Raw genomic sequence first — 20,613 nt, forward strand, 5'->3', positions numbered from 1 at the left:
GCCTGTTGTATTGGTGTTAGATGAGAACCCACAGCAGCAGCCAGACGTGCTCCAGTATATAATAACATGAATCAACATTCAGCCAAATGACATATAACAAGTATTTGATAGATAGAACTTTATTGTATTAACAGAATTACAGAACTTTTTAACCCCACAGCACATGTAACAAAATAAAATAAGGTAATAAAAGGACAAACATTGATTAAAAACATTAGACTGTTAAAGTGTAAACTACTTTCAGTCAGTCATCTACCAACAGAAATAAAAATACGAACTGATCTGAAAACATTTAATGAAAAAGTGAAACAAACCAAACCTGTGATCATAAATCAATATTATGCACATAAATGCATCATTGCCATGAATGAGGGAACAAACACATGTGAACTGATTGTTATGTGATGTTAATACTGTTGTTATTGAGAATGTCAATATTTATTATGAGCTTTATTTAATTAATGTATTTCTGGTAGTGATGTGCCTCGGCTATAAGTCCTATATGTAATACATCTGTTTCATGTTATTTTAACCTGTTACAATGTTTTTTTGTATCGTCCCTGACAAATAAACTAAAAAAAAAAAAAGTATATTAAAGTTACAGGTCAGTTATTGCACACTGGTAATAGAAGCAGCATTGTTGGATTATTGGAAAGAAGTCTGAGCTGAAATGTTTCTGTTTCTCCTTCCAGACAGTCAGAGATCTTTGCTGATACCGTCAGTCCGCTGCAGGCATTGTGAGGTATAGATTGAGTCCAGGTTTCAGTAGATGGGTCCTGATGATATCCTGTTCTGTCTTCACTTCCCCGCTGGAGAGATTTTCTGTCGGCCTGATTGCAGTTGTCAAACCACACTACTGTCGTGCAGGAACGTCAGGATGCTCTCAGTAGCACTGCGGAGAAAGTTTTTTTGGGGTGGACTAGTTGTCTTTAATATCCTCAGGTAGAGGATGTCTCTTCTGTCAGCTGAGCTCCTCTGTAACGTGCACCCACAAAAACTTCTCCATGTGTCTCCATTTATGAGGAGTGTGTTCAGTCTTTCCTGTAGTCAGTGATCACCTCTCCAGACAGCCTGCTCGCCAGAATAAAACGTCGGCACTCTAAGCACATTAACATTTGTAAAGTGAGGTAGTCCACATGTGATCTATATGAGCTGATCTTTCCTGTTAGGAGGAGGAGGGGCGGGTGGATGGTTAGTAAGTTGGAAATCAGCAGAGAAGACGGCTCCAGACCACCTCGAAACCGAAACCGATGTCTGCTTCCTGTTTCAACCGACAAAAGTGGGTGTTTTTAGCGAGACGTCAGGACATTTGCAGCTGTTTTTATTTTATTTTTGATTTTATTTAAACCCAAACCATGATCTCTCTCTAACCCTAACCGAGTGGTCTTTGTGCCTAAACCTAACCAGACCTGAACCACAGCATCATCACACCAGGAAACATCATTATTCAACAGGTAGAAATGTTGATATGATCTGTTTCACACGTGTTGAAACGAATATATTCAACATTTCTGTGGTTTGCAGAAACGTTCAATAACAACGTTTTGTTCTGGCGACTGGGTTGAACCAGTGGAGCTGGTTGGTAAGCAGGGAGGGTGAAGAGCAGTGGGCTCCAAACACGACCTTGTGGTGAACTTACCCAGTCTGAGCCAGTTAAAAAGTCCAGTTACAGGTGTGCTGATTGAGCCCCAGTGATACAGTTCATCTATCTTTATGCAACTGGACTTTAAATTCATTAAAATTCTTTTAAATTCATGTTTATATGTTGATGTAACCCTTCATGGCTCTTTGGTCTAAGAGAGCTCAAAAAAAGATCCCATATTTTATAAAATTTTAAAGGTTTTGCACACTTTTAATGGAGACAGTTTGCCAAAATGTAAACAAACATGGTCTAAAACTGTGGTTGAAATGGTGACAGAAGGTGCTGTCACTTTAGTGTGAACATACTGAATGCTGTTTGGCATCCACCTCAGCTGGATGTCTGAGCTCCTCTCGCTGTCTGTGACGGAAACTCATTTCACCCGTCTGTATCTGCAATCTCATTCTTCCAATAACTCCCCCAGAAAATATTGACATGACATCATATAAATTGAACAGGTTGCCTTCAGGCTCCCAACACCAACAATCTATCTCATTATTACCCTCGAGCTCCATCTCGCTCACAGGAAGGAGCCGTGAAGGAAGTCTGCGGGGACCGAACGTTACTTTGATGTACCGATTCAATAAATGTCTGGATGTCCTCGTGGTAAGCTCCTATATGACACACCTGGATAATAACGTCTTCTTTCTTCATAACTTATTTATTAAAAGTTTTGTGACTGTGCAGCTGCAGACTGGGAGGATCCAGAGGATCTGGAGGTTTTGGTTCAGGACTGAAGCTCGTCCTCAGAGGGAACCTCCAGCTGGCAGCTAATTACAGCCTGTAGAGAGAAAACGTAGGGAGGGAAAAAAAATCATTTCTTTCACCTAAGCCTCACATCCTGAAGACGTCCCTCCCTCCCTCCCTCCCCGAATAATCCTCCTTGTTCTTCGTCAGTTTGATTAAAATAAATCCTCTCGCAGCTTTCTCGTCCTTTCATTTTCCCAGATCGATGCAGCGAAAAAACCAGAAACACTCTCATCCCAAACCAGTGAACGTCCAGGGAACGGACACTGAGACGGTGAAAACATCTGAAGTGGAGCAGCTGAGTGGACGGACAATACACATGTAGAGTATAAGAGAGGACAGAGGAGACTGTATCTGCTGGGGTGGAAGGGGGGGACACTCCTGGGGTGGGAGGGGTGTGTCCGAACACAAAAACATTATTCAGCAAAGCACAAATTGTGGGTTTTATACGACTATTTGTTTCATACAAATATTTTAAAATTGTTTGTTTTCTTTGTTACCAGCGAGCAGGTCGGTTACATCACTATCTCAGTGTCTCTCCTCTGCTCCGCTGTGACGTCTATCAGCAGGTCTCAGTGAGGGGAGTCACATCCACCTGCTACATGACGCACATTTCATAATTTGGACATCAGTCCTGGAGTTGGGGGTGTTCCCCAGAGATAAAGCTGAACTACTGACACAAGCAAAGTGCTCTCAAGAGACTCTCCATAACCTGTTGTTCTCCTTCTCCTTTAGGTTGTAAAAAAATAGGCAATAAATGAAAAGTGCAAAGCAAGAATCACCTTTGAAGTTCTTCTACATGTTACCTGCTGTGCTGTCTGTGTGTTATGGGTGTATAAATAGGTAGAGGTCTGTCTGCAATGAGGTGATGAGTAAAGTTTTATCTCAGTAGTCAGCGCAGTCGTCTCTGATCTGGGAGACTCCAGTTAGAGTCTAACTGGGAGACTACCAGTCAGAAGGTAGTTTATTCATGAACACTGATTATAACACTTTAATTTTCTAAAATTAAAAGGGTAATAAAAACAAAAACAGGATTTTTAAGCCTCTTTCTACTTTTATTTGATTACAAATACAAACAATTTTGCTGCCTCAACAAATACAAATACAAATACAGATACAGATACAGATACTGGGATCTCTGCACATCATTAGTAGTGACATCAGCCATCTTCTGTGAAGGTCTGCTGACAGGAAGAGACTTAACAGACTGGTTCAGAAGGCAAACTCTGCCCTGGAGGTGATGGGAGGATGATGCAGCTCCTTCACCTGCAGTGTTTGGAGGAGACTTTCCAGTCAACACTGCTCCCAGTAGACCAAACACAGTCAAACTGACAGTTCACTCATGTGCAGTATCAGTGTTTACTATGTGCAATAATGTGACTTCAGCCGTTGAGTCTGTTTATTTATTCATATCTTGCTTTTTTTACTGATGTTATCCACCTTTGCTGCTGTAACACTGCAGATCTCCGCTGTGGGATTAATAAAGGATTTTCTTCTTCTTCTTCTTCTTCTTATTTTCTCACTGTAATATCACACCAGATGGTTTCAGAGTCAAAGTTAACGTCTCCGACTGATCATCTACATTCTCTACTTTAATTTTTCTTGTTCTTCTTTGTTTTTTTTTTGTCCTCATCAGAGCTCAGAGGTCTCATTAACATCTACTGACTTCCATCTAATTACACGTTAATCACGGTGCAGTTTGTCTGACAGGCGGCTAAATATTCACATCATAGAGAAACAAACCAGAGCAGGAAGGTCATGTAAAGACTTCACAGTGATTTTAGGTTTAATTTCAGTTTGTGGATGAAAACACTGAAGGAAAAAAAGGAAGTGAAATACGGCAAAAAGGTTTTTATGCACGACTGAAGTTAAAAGGTTATTATTAAAGAAATGAACCAATGACTTCCAGTAGCTGCTTAAAGACTTTCAGTCCGACAGAAACACAAAAAATAAAGAACAAAACGAGTCATCAGGTTAAATAAAGTAAACGTAATAAATTATTATTCCGTCATCACTTTGTGTGCTTTTAAATGTTTCGTTCTTACTGTATTTATATGTTGTAGGTTTGTAAAATCATTACTGTTTATGATATTAACTGGATTTTGTGTTTACTGGTTTGTCGTCTGAGTCTGTGTGTGTTGTTTGTATTTATTGTTGTGCTTAATTTGAATGTATTTAAAACCTTCATACGACTGACTAGATGTCTCTAGTTGATGGAAATCCATCCATCTCCAAACATCAAAACAGGAAAAATAAGTTTTTATGATGAAACAACAAAGAGACAAATAGTTTTGTAAAGCAGCGTCTGACTTTATCTGATGAGGTCGAGAAACAAAACTGACAAGTTAATGTGTGATTATTAAAATCTCATAAAGTTCAATCAACTGTAAACACAGCTGATGTCGATCAGGAGGAATTCAAATTACACACAAATAGTTTGAGATCGTTAAAGACTTTAATCAGGATGAAACAGCCGACAGACTTTAAATCCAACTGAGAGACAAAAACAACAGAAGATGTTTTCTGTCAGCTGATCAGATTATCACACAAACTGACTGAAGGTTTCACAGCAAACAACAAGATTCATCTGGAACGTCAGATCATCCCGATGCCATAAAAGCTGATTGTGACACAAACGTGTGTGTGTGTGTGTGTGTGTGTGTGTCACCTGTCACTAAAGTGAACTCAGCAGGAAGCTTCATCACGCTGTCGGGAACCAAAGCTGAGACGTTCTGCTTCATGGCTTCATATCTAAAAACTGGAACTGTGGCAGAAGAAGCTGAATAACATCAAGAGTAAAAATAGTAACTTCAGAGCTTCACTTTTTATTTCAGCCTTCAGTGAATTCAGTGCTTAAAACAAATGAAATGAAAAACTTGCTTAAGAACACAGCAGCTCTGTGGATCAGACTAAAATATCTCAACATCTAATAGATCAAATGTTTGGTGCAGACGTTTGTGGCTCCCAGAGGATGAATCCTGCTAACGTCACAGATACTGGGCTCTCTGCACATCACTAGTGTTTAGTGCCAATTAGTAAATGTTAGCAGGCTAACATGTTAAACCAACACAGGGAGCAAGGTAAACATTATACCTGCTAAACATCAGTATGCTAGCATTATCACTGTGAACATGTTAGCATGCTAACATGTTAAACCAACACAGGGAGCAAGGTAAACATTATACCTGCTAAACATCAGTATGCTAGCATTATCACTGTGAACATGTTAGCATGCTAACATGTTAAACCCACACAGGGAGCAAGGTAAACATTATACCTGCTAAACATCAGTATGCTAGCATTATCACTGTGAACATGTTAGCATGCTAACATGTTAAACCGACACAGGGAACAAGGTAAACATTATACCTGCTAAACATCAGTATGCTAGCATTATCACTGTGAACATGTTAGCATGCTAACATGTTAAACCAACACAGAGAACAAGGTAAACATTATACCTGCTAAACATCAGTATGCTAGCATTATCACTGTGAACATGTTAGCATGCTGTTAGCCTTTAGCTCAATACACAGCTGTGTCTAAACAGCCTCACGGAGACGCTAGCACGGCGTCTATCTACTGAAATACACGTACGTAATAATTCAAATACACACAAAGACAATAATTATTACCATTTATTATAGTTTTAGCTGATATTACAGATTACAGTTTACCTGTAAAGTAACAATAATATATATATATATAATATTACTCTTCAGTACATGAAATAATGTTTATATCTCAGTCATTTACAGACTTTTAACTGAGGAAAAATGTTCACTGACAATTGATTTAATTTGTTTTCTTACAGCATCGATTCGTAGCAACTAAAGCTTGATGAAGATGTTTTATGATTCTGTTCAGACACTCGGAGCTCGTGGACGTCTCGCACTTCACTCGTAAGACTTTGTCACATTCTGTTTTATTACAATAAGAACATTTACGATAAAAGGAGGAGAAAAAGACAGAACATAGAGTCTGGTGGAGACAGACAGACATAAATATACAAACATACAGTCAGTCAGTCAGATAGGTGGTCTGTCGTCCTGCAGCTGTCTCACTCTCTGCAGCTCTTCTTCATAGAACAGCAGCTGGTCCACCTGGAAACCGTCTTCAGGTTCGTCCACCAGACGGCTCGCAGCCTCTTTGTCGTCGTCCTCCCTGTCCTCCCAGTCCTCCCTGTCCCCCCTGTCCTGCTGCAGCCTCCTGGCCTCCTTCAGGTTCTCATAAAGCTTTTGGAAGACGTCTGAACCCAGCCGACGACAGACAGACCTGCAGAGGACAAACATCATCATTCAAACACTGATCTGCCTTCACTGTAGTTAAACTACCAGCTGAAAAAACTGTTTAAATGTTTCCAAATAATTTCCTGACTATGAATATCATAAACATGGCGATCATGAAGATAGAAGTGCAGGTTTGTGTGTTTTGTGTCTCTGTGGTAAACACGACTGTTTCAAATATTCAGCAGCTTTGACCTTTAACCTGCTGAATATCGTCCTCTATCTCTTCCTCCTCATATTCTTCTTCTTCTTCTTCCTCCTCTGACTGACAGCGCCGAGTTCAGGACGGTTGACTTCCTTCCTGTTTATCTTCGTCCGTCACAGGTGTTTGACTCTGTGTTTCAGCTCCTGTCAGCAGGTGATCCAGGTGGTTTTTTTCTTCTTCTTCTTCTCTCTCAGTGTGACAGACAGCAGCTCTCTGCTCGGCTAACATCACTGTGATCATCTTTTATTTGTTGTTGTTGTAAATGCTTTCAACTGTTCAAAGACTAATATTCTCATCTGAAGTTTACTGAGACTGTTGCATTAAAAGCTCTGAACAAATTAAACTTCTCAAGAAGAGAAAATGAGTCTGTGGGATCATAAATCAAACCTTCTCTATTCACACCATCAGAACAAAAGCTGATGATTTATTGATTTTTTTTTTTTCAGAATTCCTCATTTTCTTCTCACAAACTCTCTCTGCAGAACAAACCGTGAGCAACATCAGGAGGATTAATGTCTGAGCTGCAGCTTCAGTGAACAAACTGCCACCAAACTTCACACAAAGAGAGAAAAAAAATGATGTTTAGACACATCAACATTTCAGCGTCTCAAATGTTTCTGCATCAACATTATTTCTGGAGTGTTTCTCAGACGGTTTCTCTCCGATAACTTCCTGAAGTCTCTGCTGGTTTCCTGTCTGTCACACAAGCATCAGTCCGACACATAAACCAGATATAACGTGTTGATCAGTGAGCTTTAGAGGTAACGGGGGAAACGGTTAGCTTAGCTGTCTTTATGCTAAACTAATCTTCATATTTACAGCAGAGGAATCAATCTGAACATCTAACTAGAGTCAAACTTCCACTTTGATAATGAATGAACCTGCTCAGTGAAGGTGCACATGTTGTTAATAACTTGTATGGTGCGACTCCCACACCGCAGTGAAACTACTGCTACGTTTGTGAACAGGCCGCTGGACACCTGAGAACAAAGAATCACATCCAGAGAAAAACCAGAGACTCACAAACACTGAGCTGGTTTTTATGGTTTCCTCCTCTGTGTTTTATGAGCAGCTCAGTGCGAGCTGACAGCCTTTAATTCCCACAGAGAGTAGCTGTGTGTGTGTGTGTGTGTGTGTGTGTGTGTGTGTGTGTGTCGGATGCTGTTGCCATGGTGACGAGCTCACCCTACTTGAAGTGGAGAGCACCGGGTTTTCTCCTTTTTTATTAACCCATGCCATCTGACCAATCAGAGGAGAGCAGTAGGTTGATTATAGTAGAATCAGAAGAGCTGAATGGAAAAAGTGAATAAAATAACCATAAAGAGTTAGATTGATATGTTTGTATGTAGATGAGCTTTTGCTTTTGAAGTTCACGAAGGAGCGACAGACGTCACGCCGTCACCGTACGTGACGCATGGAGTTCCTCAAGGCTCAAACCTCGGGCGTCTTTTAATTAACACTTACATGCTTCAATTAAAGCAGATTATGTAAAATAATCAAATTAACTGTTGAAATTATGCAAACGACGCCCAGATTTCCCTTGCTGATCGATGGTCGATGGTATAAATACATCTGATGAATAAACTGTGTGACTGTGTTATTGTCCTGTTAGCGACCGAGCTAAGCTAACGAGTCTGCTAACCGACCACGGCTACGTTTGTTAGCTTGAAGAGATTTATATTTATTTATTTATATTCATCATTTTCACAGCAGACATTTTGACTTGTCAAAGCAGGAAAAGCAACCAGTTAGAGGCTCTGGAGTTGACACGCTGCTTACTGGGACACTTAATGAAATGAAGCCATCGTTAGTGTTATTATTTACGCCTGTCAACAACAACCCAGATAGCATATGGAAGTGGACCACTTCAGGCAGTGATGCAGCACCGCTTGTCTTCTTCTGGCCCGAAACGGTCCACATGTAAAATAGCAAACATGGCCCAAATATCCCAAATCAAATGTGGAGCTCTCAGGTCTGTGTATTCTGGATGTGGGCCAGTTCTGGTTTATCTGGTTTGTTCCTGGTTGACATGCAGCTTGCAGGAAACAGGAGCAAACCGCCCAAATACGGTCATTCCACGCGGCATGTGGGCCGGATGAAAGTACCAAAAGTGTCGGGTGTGACCTGCATCTGGCAAGTCAAAATGTCTTCAGTGGAAATTGTAACGGGTATAGGATGGACCCAATAGCAGAACAAATGACACTGGTATAAATTTTGCAGTCTTTATTTCCACACAATGTCAAGGCAATATCAGCACGGTCGGAGAAACACAGTTCTAATGAGTATGACTCCACCGGAAATTGAACCCCGATCTTCCACTCCCACAGCGGACAAAGACCAGGGAACAGGCAGGCAGAACTCAGAGTCAGGGACAGAAGGCTGGTGGGTTTACCGGGGCAGAGACGAGGAGCGATGGTCGAAGACAAGCTGATCAGAAACCAGGAAGTCAGTCCAGTGATGAAGGCGAGATGACTTAGCATAGACAATCTGACAAGGAGGGAGTGGGCCGAGGCAGCTTATATACTGGCTTGATTGCAGATGATGAGCAGGTGGGAGCGCCAGGTGAAGGTGGTTGAACTAATGAGGGGTGTTGCAGAGCAGAGAGTGAGACTGAATGATTCCCACAGCAACAGGTGAGGGGGAGAGCAGACTCTGACAGGAAATGGTGACTTCAATAACTTCTCAGTAACTTTTTATTGAATGAAACGATGTGCAGTGGTGAAGTTAGCGGTTAGCTCACCAATCATCTCCTGAGATCAGTCGCTACGTCACCAGACCGCCGGAACACGTCGGCTTCACGTAGACGAGCAAATGTCACTGTGTGGTGTGAACGCTGCTGAGGGACTGAACGAATCAATGACTGCATGTGTCTGAACTTTCAGCTAAACAGAAAAAAAAACTTTAATTTTCTTTTGTGAAAAAAAAAAAGACAAAGGGTTGAAAGTCAGCACTCATCTCCTCTCTGAGAAACATTAAAGCAGGCTGGAGTATCGGTGTAATTTCAGTCTCAGAGTTCAACTTTAACAGCCACTTCAAATCAATAAAGTCTGTAAAATGTCATCTTCAAACAACAAGAATCAAAGGATTCATGTCTGCGCATGATTAGAGAAACTTTAACTGTCTCCTCTCAGGTTCTCTAACAAAATAACTTCCACTCATCCAGACGGCTGCTGCTGATCCTAACGAAGACCAAGAAAACACATCAGAGACACAACAACAGACCTGAGGACAGTTACTGTGTCACCAAAATATAGTCAATAACAAGTTCATCTTTTCTGTTTCTTGGTCATTTCCATGTGTGTTGAGTTTCTGCTGTTTTTGGCATGAAAGTACTGAACACACCGACATTAACAGCAGCACGTTTCATCAACAGGAAGCCCACTGCGTCCTGCCTCCCTCTCTATTAAAGAACTAGGTTTAGTGTTATTATTGCTTCATAATAGACTGCAGGTCAAATCTTAGTTTTGGTCATTTGTTGATTGATTGGTTTGTTCTGGAGATGTTTTGTTTCTATAAGCTGCTCTCTGCAGATGCTCAGCTGTGTTTATGAAATCCTGTTAAATCCACAGCGTAGCTCGTTATACTCATTATGATCTTTCTACAGATTGAATATTGTTACATCATCCTTATATTTTAATCAGTTATACATCTGTGAGACAGTCGCATCCTGCTCAGGTCACCAAAATACAACTTTTAAAGCATCAGTCTGGTGTTAGTTTATATTCTTCTTAAAGGGAACATTTTTACTTTTTGTGGTTTTCTGTTATTTATTTTCCTGTTCTGATGTTAAACATGAGGTGACTGGAGGTGAATGTATGTAGGAATGCTGCCTGCAAGTCAAAGCCCAGGGCTTTAACCTCTACTTCCTCCTCGTGATGACATCAGATGGTTCTCACATGCTCACAAATAGCCGTCTGTTCTGTAGGTTTTGTTGCTAAGGTGGTTGCTAAGGCGGTTGCTAAGGTGTTTCCATGTGTTGTTCAGCTCCAACATGTACGGATGGATTTGAGAAGTTGACATTTGGAGTAAAGAAGGAGAAGAAGAAGTGAAATCCTGCTACTATAGTTTGTTTACGTAGCCTCCTGAGCCGGAGGAAGCTTCCTGAAAGCTGACCAATCAGAACAGAGTGGGCTCATCAGGAGGCGGGGCCTTAAAGAGACAGGAGCTAAAACGGCCTGTTTCAGACAGAGGCTGAACTGAGGGGCTGCATAAAGGACCAGTAGAAGATAAATAAGGAGTTTTTAACTGGAAATCATGCAAAGATATTCCAGTAAAGCCCCAGAATATAAATATAGAGCTGGAAATGTGCAGAATATGTGTCCTTTAATGTTAAAAGTCTCATTAAAAGACTCAAAACAACATTTTCCTCCTTCTCTTCTCTGTGTCTCTCAGTGTCTCTTCCTTTTGAAGATGTAAATCTTTAAAAACAGCTCACAAATATATAGTTTAATTTCCTCAAACAGCTGGTTGCTGTAGTTTTAACAGGAGGAAACAGTGTGTTTGTTGGGGATTATTTTTCAGCGGTGGATGAATCCACAGCAGTCGGTTTGGTGTTTTTATGTGTTTTGCTGCAGGATGATGATCTGTGGATCCATCTGCAGTTTATAATGTGAGTTATGTGTGTTCTCTGTGTGTGTGTGTGTGTGTGTGTGTGTGTGTGTGTGTGTGTGTGTGTGTGTGTGTGTGTGTGTGTGTGTTCATTCATTAGTTAAACTCTGGCACACCTGTAACAGCAGGTGAGAGCTAATGAGCCGGTGAGCGAGGGAGTGAATAAATGAGAGAAATAAACTGTTTGATGGATTTAGGTTTTAATCAGTTTCTACTGTATTCCATCATGCTGTGACTTTACATTTAATTCCTGTTTGTCCAAATATTTGTTCTCTATTGTTGTTTTTTTTGGAGGGAAGATTCTTTGTTTCTGCTCGCTGGGTGTTTATTTTCATTTTAATCTGCACAAACAAACTGAATCTGCTTCATATCACACTCGGATCCACAGCGATAGGCCGCGGCTCCGGGGAGGATCTCTTCTCTGGAATAATTGGATTATTTTAAATTAAACTTTCACAGACGCTCACAGAGACACGGAGCTTAAATCTGAGCTGAGACCTCGAAACCAGAAAGACAAAACTCGACGATGTGCAAAGTCAGAATCAAAGTCGAACTTCGGGTCATTTTTACAGTCGTGTTTAATAAAAATATAGTCAAATATAGTCAAATATAGTCCAGAGACGAGTCAGCGGAGACAGAACAGGAAGTCACTCCTAACTGGACAAAAACTCCTCGAGGTGACGTGTTTTTGATTCAGATTTTAGGACCAAGAGTCAAGAATCACTCCTGACTCTGTATCCAGGAGCTCCAGAGGAGTCCTGACCTGCTGGGAGATGTTTAATGAAGACTTGAGCTGCTCAGTGAGATCAGACTATATGAACACAATCATAATGAATCTCTACTTCATAACAACAGGAGGAAACTATTTCTGTGAAGTCGGATCTTATTTTTTTATTGAGGACATTTCAAATAAACAGTGGAGGCTATAATATTAATAATAATATTTAAGAGATGTTCTTATTGTTATGGTGAATTTCTCGAGACTGTGGAACAGCAACATGTATCTGTCTAATCTGTAGGCACAACAAAAGTTTAAATATGTGAGAGCAGCTGCTGTAGAGGAGCCGAAAGGTCTGAGAATATGACAATAAGACAAAGAAAAACAGGAAGTGACATCATGACTTTGGTGAAGTCAAGATGTCAAGACGTGGCGAAGCTTCTCCTTTTCAGTCCCGACTTTAGTTTCACAGAGGTAGGATACACTACTACACTACTACTTCCTCTGACGGGCAGGTTGGGACCTTGTTAGTAGCCGCTCAGCGTATGAATGTGTATGAATGTGTGTGAATGGGTGAATGTGATCTGTAGTGTAAAAGTGCTTTGAGTGGTCAGAAGACTAGAAAGGCGCTGGAGCAAGTACAGTCCAATTACCATTCACCTGGTGGCAAATACATTAACTACAGTTTGCTAGCATGTTATCGATGACTCACTCTCTCAGACGGTGGATTCTGGTCTCCAGCAGGCCGCTGTTGATCATCGGGGGCCCCTGAGGGCTCTGAGGGGTCTGAGGGCTCTGAGGGCTCTGAGGGCTCTGAGGGGTCTGAGGGCTCTGAGGGGTCTGAGGGGTCTGAGGGGTCTGAGGGGTCTCAGGCTCCGGTGGGTCTCCTGGATTACAGACAGGAACAAGAGAATAAAGACACACCTGAATGAAACTGAGTTAATGATCATATTCCATTAACACTCTGCTCTATATTCTCTCCTCTCTGCTTCCGTTAATAAACAGAGTGGAGAGTCAGTGGAGTCGATGGAGGTGATCTAATGGGATTATAATGGCAGGATATCTGCTGCTGCTGCCAGAGTATAAACTCACATTATTCCTCCATCTCTGCTGACTCCCAGGAGTCTGGTTTTCTGGTTTCTCAAAAAGTTATCAAACATATCTTCTAATCTGCTGATAAAACAGAAATATGAGCTCAGAGCATGAGAGGAGACGGAGACAGGAAGTCAAGATGGGATCATCCTTACATGAGACGTGTGAGATGAAGATGTTTGGAATCTCGACAGGTTGAGACTCTTAATGATCTTTGAATCTTAATGAGCTCAGAATCTTAACGAGGCTCAGTGATTATGAGAAGCTCGGAGCTGCAACGAGCTCTGAACGTTAACGAGCTCTGAACATTAACGAGCTCTGAACGTTAACAAGCTCTGAATGTTAACGAGCTCTGAATGTTAACGAGCTCTGAATGTTAATGAGCTGATGACCTCACAGCGATGATCACAGTTTCTGCTGCTCACCGACACTTCAACTGCTTTCACCAGTTCACTAACTGTTATTCCTCATGTAACCATCCGGATCTCCAGATCTCACACTTCATCTGACAGTCAAGTGCAGACAACTGAAGCGTCTCCAACACTTCAACTGACATTTCTGAACTGAATTTACCACTTCAACTGACGATTTAACTGCTTTCACTTCTCACACCCTCAAAAAGACATTTAAACTATTTTTTATCTCTTCTTTTCCTTCAACAAATGTCTTTCCAACTGCTTTCAGTTCCACTTCCATCTATTGTTCTTTAACTCAAAGTTATTCTGTTTTCAGTGATTACACTTCAACTGGTACGTTAACCTGATTCGTTGCTCACATTCACACTGAAACTTCATCTTTCAGCACTTCCACTTACAGCACGTCAACCGACACTTCAGTTGCTTTCATCCAGAACTACTTTAAAGCTTCAGTGCAGGACTTCTGTCTCCCCCTTCTGGCAGTGAGAGTAATTACAGAAACACTGTTGACACTTGTTTACGTCATAGACTCTGCTGTTAAATTGTTTTGAGCGTCACACAATGATTCATTTCATTATCAGCATTTGAACAGCTGCACAATTAAATCATTTTATCCCCATTCAAGTTAGCACAGAGCTAACTGGAAGTTAGCCGCTCGGCCGGTGGAAGTGTCTACTGAGCATGCTCAGTATGATTCATCCAGCCAGCGCTGGAATGTCAAACCCAACACCAGATTAAAAACTCTGTATTTACTGTGAAATACAGAGAGATTTATCTGGTGGTGAAAGGTTTAATCAGTAATGTGTGAACTTGTTTGGTTCATTTATATGTAAAAGTTCGGCACTGCAGGTTTAAGTCAACTTTACTACAATTTATCACAACATTTATCAGTGAAACTTCAATGTCAGATTTCAACTATTTCAAATGTCTGAAGTGCAAACTGTCAGCAGTGACAGCAAGTATCTTTTCTAGATGATATTATTGATTAATGTGGTTGTAATTCTTAGTTGTAACAAAACTTAGTTTTTAAATGCAACGAAGGTCTCTGTGGCCACCAGAGCGCTCCAGCTTCAGCTTTAATGTGAGGGGAACATGGGGAAACTACATAAAACACATAATGACAATAATATATCATCAAACCAAACATCTAGATATGCAAACCGAGGCCTGCACATCGCTCACAATATAAACATCAAACAATGAAAAATGATGGTGAATACGTTTAATTAATAATAAGAGCAGTGATAATCACAATAGTGATGATAATGCCTTTAATAGAAACCCATTGTAAATCTCTGATGCTGCAGTTTAAAGACGTTCAAATTCAGACTGAATCTTATCTGTTCAGTTCAAACTGATCCGCTGAATAAAAACACAGCTGCTGCTGTTTTCTTCAGGCTTCAGTCTGAAACACCAACGCAGCACAAAGTGAGTCTGAGCTGCAGTTTAACAGCTAACGACGGGGCAGTAAATCAGGATAATGGCCTCTGAGCTGCTCCGGGTCTTTTGTCCATTTACAAGAAGCTAAATATCAGAGGATTTAATGGCTGTGTATCAGTGCTGAGGCTGTGGTCCGTTACCGAGGGTCCTTGAGGGAACAATAATCCCAGCGTAGCTTAACGTGAACAATGACCTGACCATGAGGACAAGAAAATGTGCTGAACAGGTTTCTTCAGTTTTCATTAAAACACAGAAGGAAACAACCAGCAACAAACATCTGACCTGCAGGTAGAAACATAGACGTCAGCAGTGAGTCTCAGCAGCAGTGGAGATAAAACTGTAAAGTTTGTCCTGACGGTGGCGCTAGTCTAAAGAGTTCATCCTCTGACAGGCGGGAATAAGATCAGGACATACTGCATGTACCTCGTTTACACCTGGTATCTGGATGTAAATGTTCAGCTGTAAATGCACTCAGTTCTTTATTAAGGACACAGCTCAGGGGGGTCGATAGCACGATAAAACAACAATAAAATATACATATACAATACAATAAAGTAAATAACTCACAACACATTGTGATCAGATCAGTCAGACAACATCTGGAGGTGTTCAGGCTCGCACTGTAAATACAATCTGTACAGCGTGACGTCACTAAGTTGAAAGGTCACCTAGCTCCGCCTCTTCCTGCCAGCTAACGCGAGCTGCAGCAGCAGCAGCTGGAAGTCTTCCCTCATAAACCGTGAATGACCTCCGTTCATGGCAGCAGTTTCTTTGATCTGGGACACAACATGTCTGTTGACGACACCACCAGCTCCGCACGAGTCATTTACATACTGAGATGTGATCAGAGTTCGAGCACAACTGAGAAGACAAGAACACATTTAATACCAGGAATATAAGCTAAGATCCATTGATCAGATATCATTATACAGATAATGTCTCCAGATACAGATCATGTTACAGTTTTTCTCAATTGATAAGACTCATCTCTTGAAATGACTGTCCATTTCCCAAAACCCTAAACACAGATGCATAACTGCACACTCATCTTCACAAACTTCACAAACTCTCCACTCAGAACCATTTAATCTGACATCCAAACCAAACTTTGCCTCCAGACATCAAATACACAAACACAACAAAACCATCATTGATCACTGCTGAGATCCGTTCAAAACACGACTGTAAAAACCGGATACTGCAGTCAGTGATGGTGCTGATGCTCTTTACATCACAATATACAGACACATGCTGTGTCTCAAATCACATACTTCTGTACTTACACTTAACATTTTGAGTGCATAAGTGCGTTCACACTGAGAAGTATTGAAAAATGCACTGTGAGAACCTGGATGGTGCACTCAAAACGGTCAAAAAGTTGAGTGTGCAACTATGGACACTTCTCGCCCTAGACGGTCACCATCTTGGCTACGTAGCGGAAGGGGATGGACCACTTTTCAAACTGGAAATGGCGGCCAAGTATGTTGTAACTACAGTGAACATCACCGCATTATACAAATGTAAGTTATACGTGTGTTTTTTAGCACTAAGCACCACTATACTGTTGTCGGATATAAGCCATCAGTATGTTTTTTGGGTTCATTTAGCAGTCTGTAATGATTTGGTAGTGTGAATGATAACGTGAATGCTAACGCTAGCTAATGCTAATTTGCGATTGTCATTTCCAGTAAGTGCACAACACACTACCCTGTAGAAATTCACGCACAACGCCAGTAAGTACATAGTGTACACAGTGTACTAAATGAAAGTGTACTAACAGCAGTATGTGATTTGAGACACAGCTACAGTTTCAACATTTTTAATTCCTCAGTGTACTGTAGTGCATGTAGAGTAAATGAAGTAAAAATATGCAACTGATACAGAAAGTAGAATACAATAAAATAATTTCCATGTATTTATCAATGTAAACCAATAAAAAAAACAGTTTTTGTGTACATAAAGAAAGAAATCACATTTATTCTGCCTCAGGTCTTTGTGGGTGAACTGACCTCTGACCTCTGTTATATCTCTATCCTGAGCTTCTGATTGGTCTGTGAACAGTTTGGACTCTCAGGGGAATTGTGTGTTAATTGTGTTCCAGCTGTGATGACTTGAGTTAATGATATTTAATACCAGCAGCTTTCTAAACGAGCACATGAGTGAAAACAGGTGAACAGTGTGTCTGGTGTTTAGTTAATAGTTCAGTCATAGAGAGAAACTGTAACACCAGATGGAAATGGAGCCTTCAGGACGACGACATATCCACCGCTGAACAGACCAAGCAAATCATGTCATTTGGTCACAATGATAATGCTGACATCAATGCTAGTGCATTTGACATTAATGATGACATCATTAGCGCCCAGCTACATTGCTGAGTTATTACTCCCCTACAAGGATGATAATGACACACATCAGCCTCACACCACGTCTACATTAAGCCGGATGAATTCTAGGACGACATGAGTCCACAGCAGGAGCCTCAGTTCATTTCTGCAAATAACCTCCGTCTTTTAAATCACAAAAACGGGTCATTCTCCTCCTACTGGGCATGTGCAAAAGACAGAAAGAAATCCAGTGAAGAAGAAACAGTATACTGTACTGTTTCCGTTCTGCCAAGTATATCAGGCATGAGGAGGGGTGGTTAGGGTTGGGGTCAGGTTTAGGCATGAGGAGGGGGTGGTTAGGGTTAGGGGTCAGGTTTAGGCATGAGGAGGGGGTGGTTAGGGTTAGGATTGGGGTTAGGGTCAGGTTTAGGCATGAGGAGGGGGTGGTTAGGGTTAGGGGTCAGGTTTAGGCATGAGGAGGGGGTGGTTAGGGTTAGGATTGGGGTTAGGGTCAGGTTTAGGCATGAGGAGGCGGTGGTTAGGGTTAGGGGTCAGGTTTAGGCATGAGGAGGGGGTGGTTAGGGTTAGGATTGGGGTTAGGGGTCAGGTTTAGGCATGAGGAGGGGGTGGTTAGGGTTAGGGTTAGGGGTCAAGTTTAGGCATAAGGAGGGGGTGGTTAGGGTTGGGGTTAGGGGTCAAGTTTAGGCATAAGGAGGGGGTGGTTAGGGTTGGGGTTGGGGTTAGGGGTCAAGTTTAGGCATAAGGAGGGGGTGGTTAGGGTTGGGGTTGGGGTCAGGTTTAGGCATAAGGAGGGGGTGGTTAGGGTTGGGGTTGGGGTCAGGTTTAGGCATGAGGAGGGGGTGGTTAGGGTTAGGGGTCAGGTTTAGGCATGAGGAGGGGTGGTTAGGGTTAGGGGTCAGGTTTAGGCATGAGGAGGGGGTGGTTGGGGTTGGGGTTAGGGGGGTTAGGGTTAGAGGTCAGGGGGGTGTCGTGTAGGGTTAGGGTAAGTCTACCATCTAGACTCTTCTCAGTTTCGCAGTTTCTTCTTCTTCATCCAATGAAACGCTGCGTTTCTGCCGCCATCAGTTCTATCAGTGATCTGACGGCGTTTCTACAAAGCTCAGTTTTCTCCAAACACACAACAAACACCAAGCCGACGTTTTCACGTCTACCCACTCTGGAGGATGTTTTGGAAAAGCTCTGTTTTAGTCTGGATGGAGAGACGAAGATGTGTTTATGAATTTAGTCTGTTTAAGTGTTTGGACACGGTCTCAGTGTCAGCACCTCACAGCTCATTAACATAACCATTGAGGAGAACAACAACGACGACTGGGAACGATGGAGAGACAAGGAAGTTTCACATTTGTTGGATATTTATGAAGAAGCTTCTATTCAAGCCAAACTGGAGGGAACTCATCGTAATGCTGCACAGCCATCATCATCATCATCGTCATCGTCATCATCATCATCATCCACCTTTAATGGGACTAGAAAATAAACTCTTGAAGATCAGACTGAAGAAAACAAAGAGTTCTCATGTTGACGGACCATCAGACAGCTGGTGGCTTTTTCATTTGATTTGTAACCACGGCAACCGGCATTACGCATGAACACAACATGTGCACATACATGTAGAAATATGTACATAAATAGAACATGAGTGAAATTCATGAATAAACAGACACGTTCGTTCATATTTATGATGTTTCAGTCTGAAAAGTATCAACTTTTTATTTATGACTCATTTAATTGTCGTCTGCGTTTTCACATCTAACTGAAGAATTTATAAAGTCGACACAGAACAATCTGAATAAATTTAAATGTTTGTATTCAGATGCCAAAACATTTCAGAAGGTTTGATTTGCATCTTAATAGAACGTTTCCATTAAACTCAACTGTATGTTTTTTATTCAGAGCTGCAACAAGTCAGACAGAATAATTAGTTTTCCTTCATTCAGATTCTCTAAACAGACGCATCAACCTCACCTGCAGAGAACCAGATCTATATTCTTAATGTTCCTGTTTTATACCTGTAAAACACTGGTGGACGGGTGACGATGAACACTGATGATTTTATCTGAGTAACAACAGAATAAACATGTTCCTAATAAACAACCAACTCAATATTCATGCCTCAAATCAATAAGAATTAGCAAAAACAAACATAATCTAGCAGAGAATCATTTAACGTGAAAAGAGAACAAAGGAGCTCACATTCAGACTCAGTCAACAAAACTTCTGCAGCTTGTGAGGAACATCTGTTCTTCACCTTCTTTTAACTTCCTGTTGTTATTACCGGCTGTAGAGAGAAGAGTCCAGACCTACACAACACCCCCACCACACCTTACTGATCACAAATACTGACCTCAGAGACCTCCATTATAAAAGACACGACAGGACGCCTCCGACTGCAATTAAGTTCAATATTTACTCTTTGTGTTATGAATTTTTAATCCATGAAGGTTTTATATTTGTAAAAGTTTCCCAGAGCCTTTATAGTGAGCAACTTTACTGTTCTGGTTCACTCTCAGCGTCTCATAGCGTCGAACACTACCTGCTCACCGTTAGCTGTAGACTAGCTGGTGAACATAGTGGAGCATTTCAGCCTGGTCGCCAGAATAAAACGTAGGCATTGAACGTTGCTGCAAACCACAGAAACGTTGAATATCTACGTTTTCAACACGTGAAATACGTAGCATATTAACATGTCAACAATACGTATCATCTCAACATTTGTAAAGTGACGTAGTTCACATGTGATCTATATGAGTTGATCTCTCCTGTATAGCAGGAGGAGGAGCAGGTGGACGGTTAGTAAGTTTGTTGGAAATCAGCAGAGAAGAGGGTTCGAGACCGAAACCGATGTCCACTTCCTGTTTCAACTGACTACAGCGAGTGTTTTTAGCAAGACGTCAGGACATTTGCAGCTGTTTTTGTGGTGAGTGAGACATCGGCCGTTTTTATTTTATTTTTTATTTTTATTTTGACCCAAACCATGATCTTTCCCCTAACCCTGACCAGACCTTAACCACAGCGTTGTCACACCATAACACATCATTATTCAACGGGTAGAAGGAAATGTTGATATGATACGTATTTCACATGTTGAAACATATATATTCAACGTTTCTGTGG

At 41.3% G+C, this 20,613-nt stretch overlaps 1 protein-coding gene across 6 annotated transcripts in view; it reads right to left on the reverse strand.

Annotated features, from left to right (window-relative positions):
- Positions 1-5,932: 5,932 nt before the first annotated feature.
- nek11 (NIMA-related kinase 11) overlaps positions 5,933-20,613 on the reverse strand; it is an 85,862-nt gene continuing 71,181 nt past the window's right edge. For all 6 annotated transcript variants that reach the window (XM_044358170.1, XM_044358168.1, XM_044358167.1 and 3 more), the window contains 2 exons: positions 12,916-13,090; positions 5,933-6,661 (listed from right to left, as the gene is read on the reverse strand). In XM_044358170.1, coding sequence (XP_044214105.1) covers positions 6,415-6,661; positions 12,916-13,090 — 422 coding nt within the window. In that variant the 3' untranslated portion in view covers positions 5,933-6,414. The remainder of the gene's footprint in view (positions 6,662-12,915; positions 13,091-20,613) is intronic.

This window comes from Thunnus albacares, chromosome 8 (assembly GCF_914725855.1).
Source record: "Thunnus albacares chromosome 8, fThuAlb1.1, whole genome shotgun sequence".
NCBI lineage: Eukaryota > Metazoa > Chordata > Actinopteri > Scombriformes > Scombridae > Thunnus > Thunnus albacares.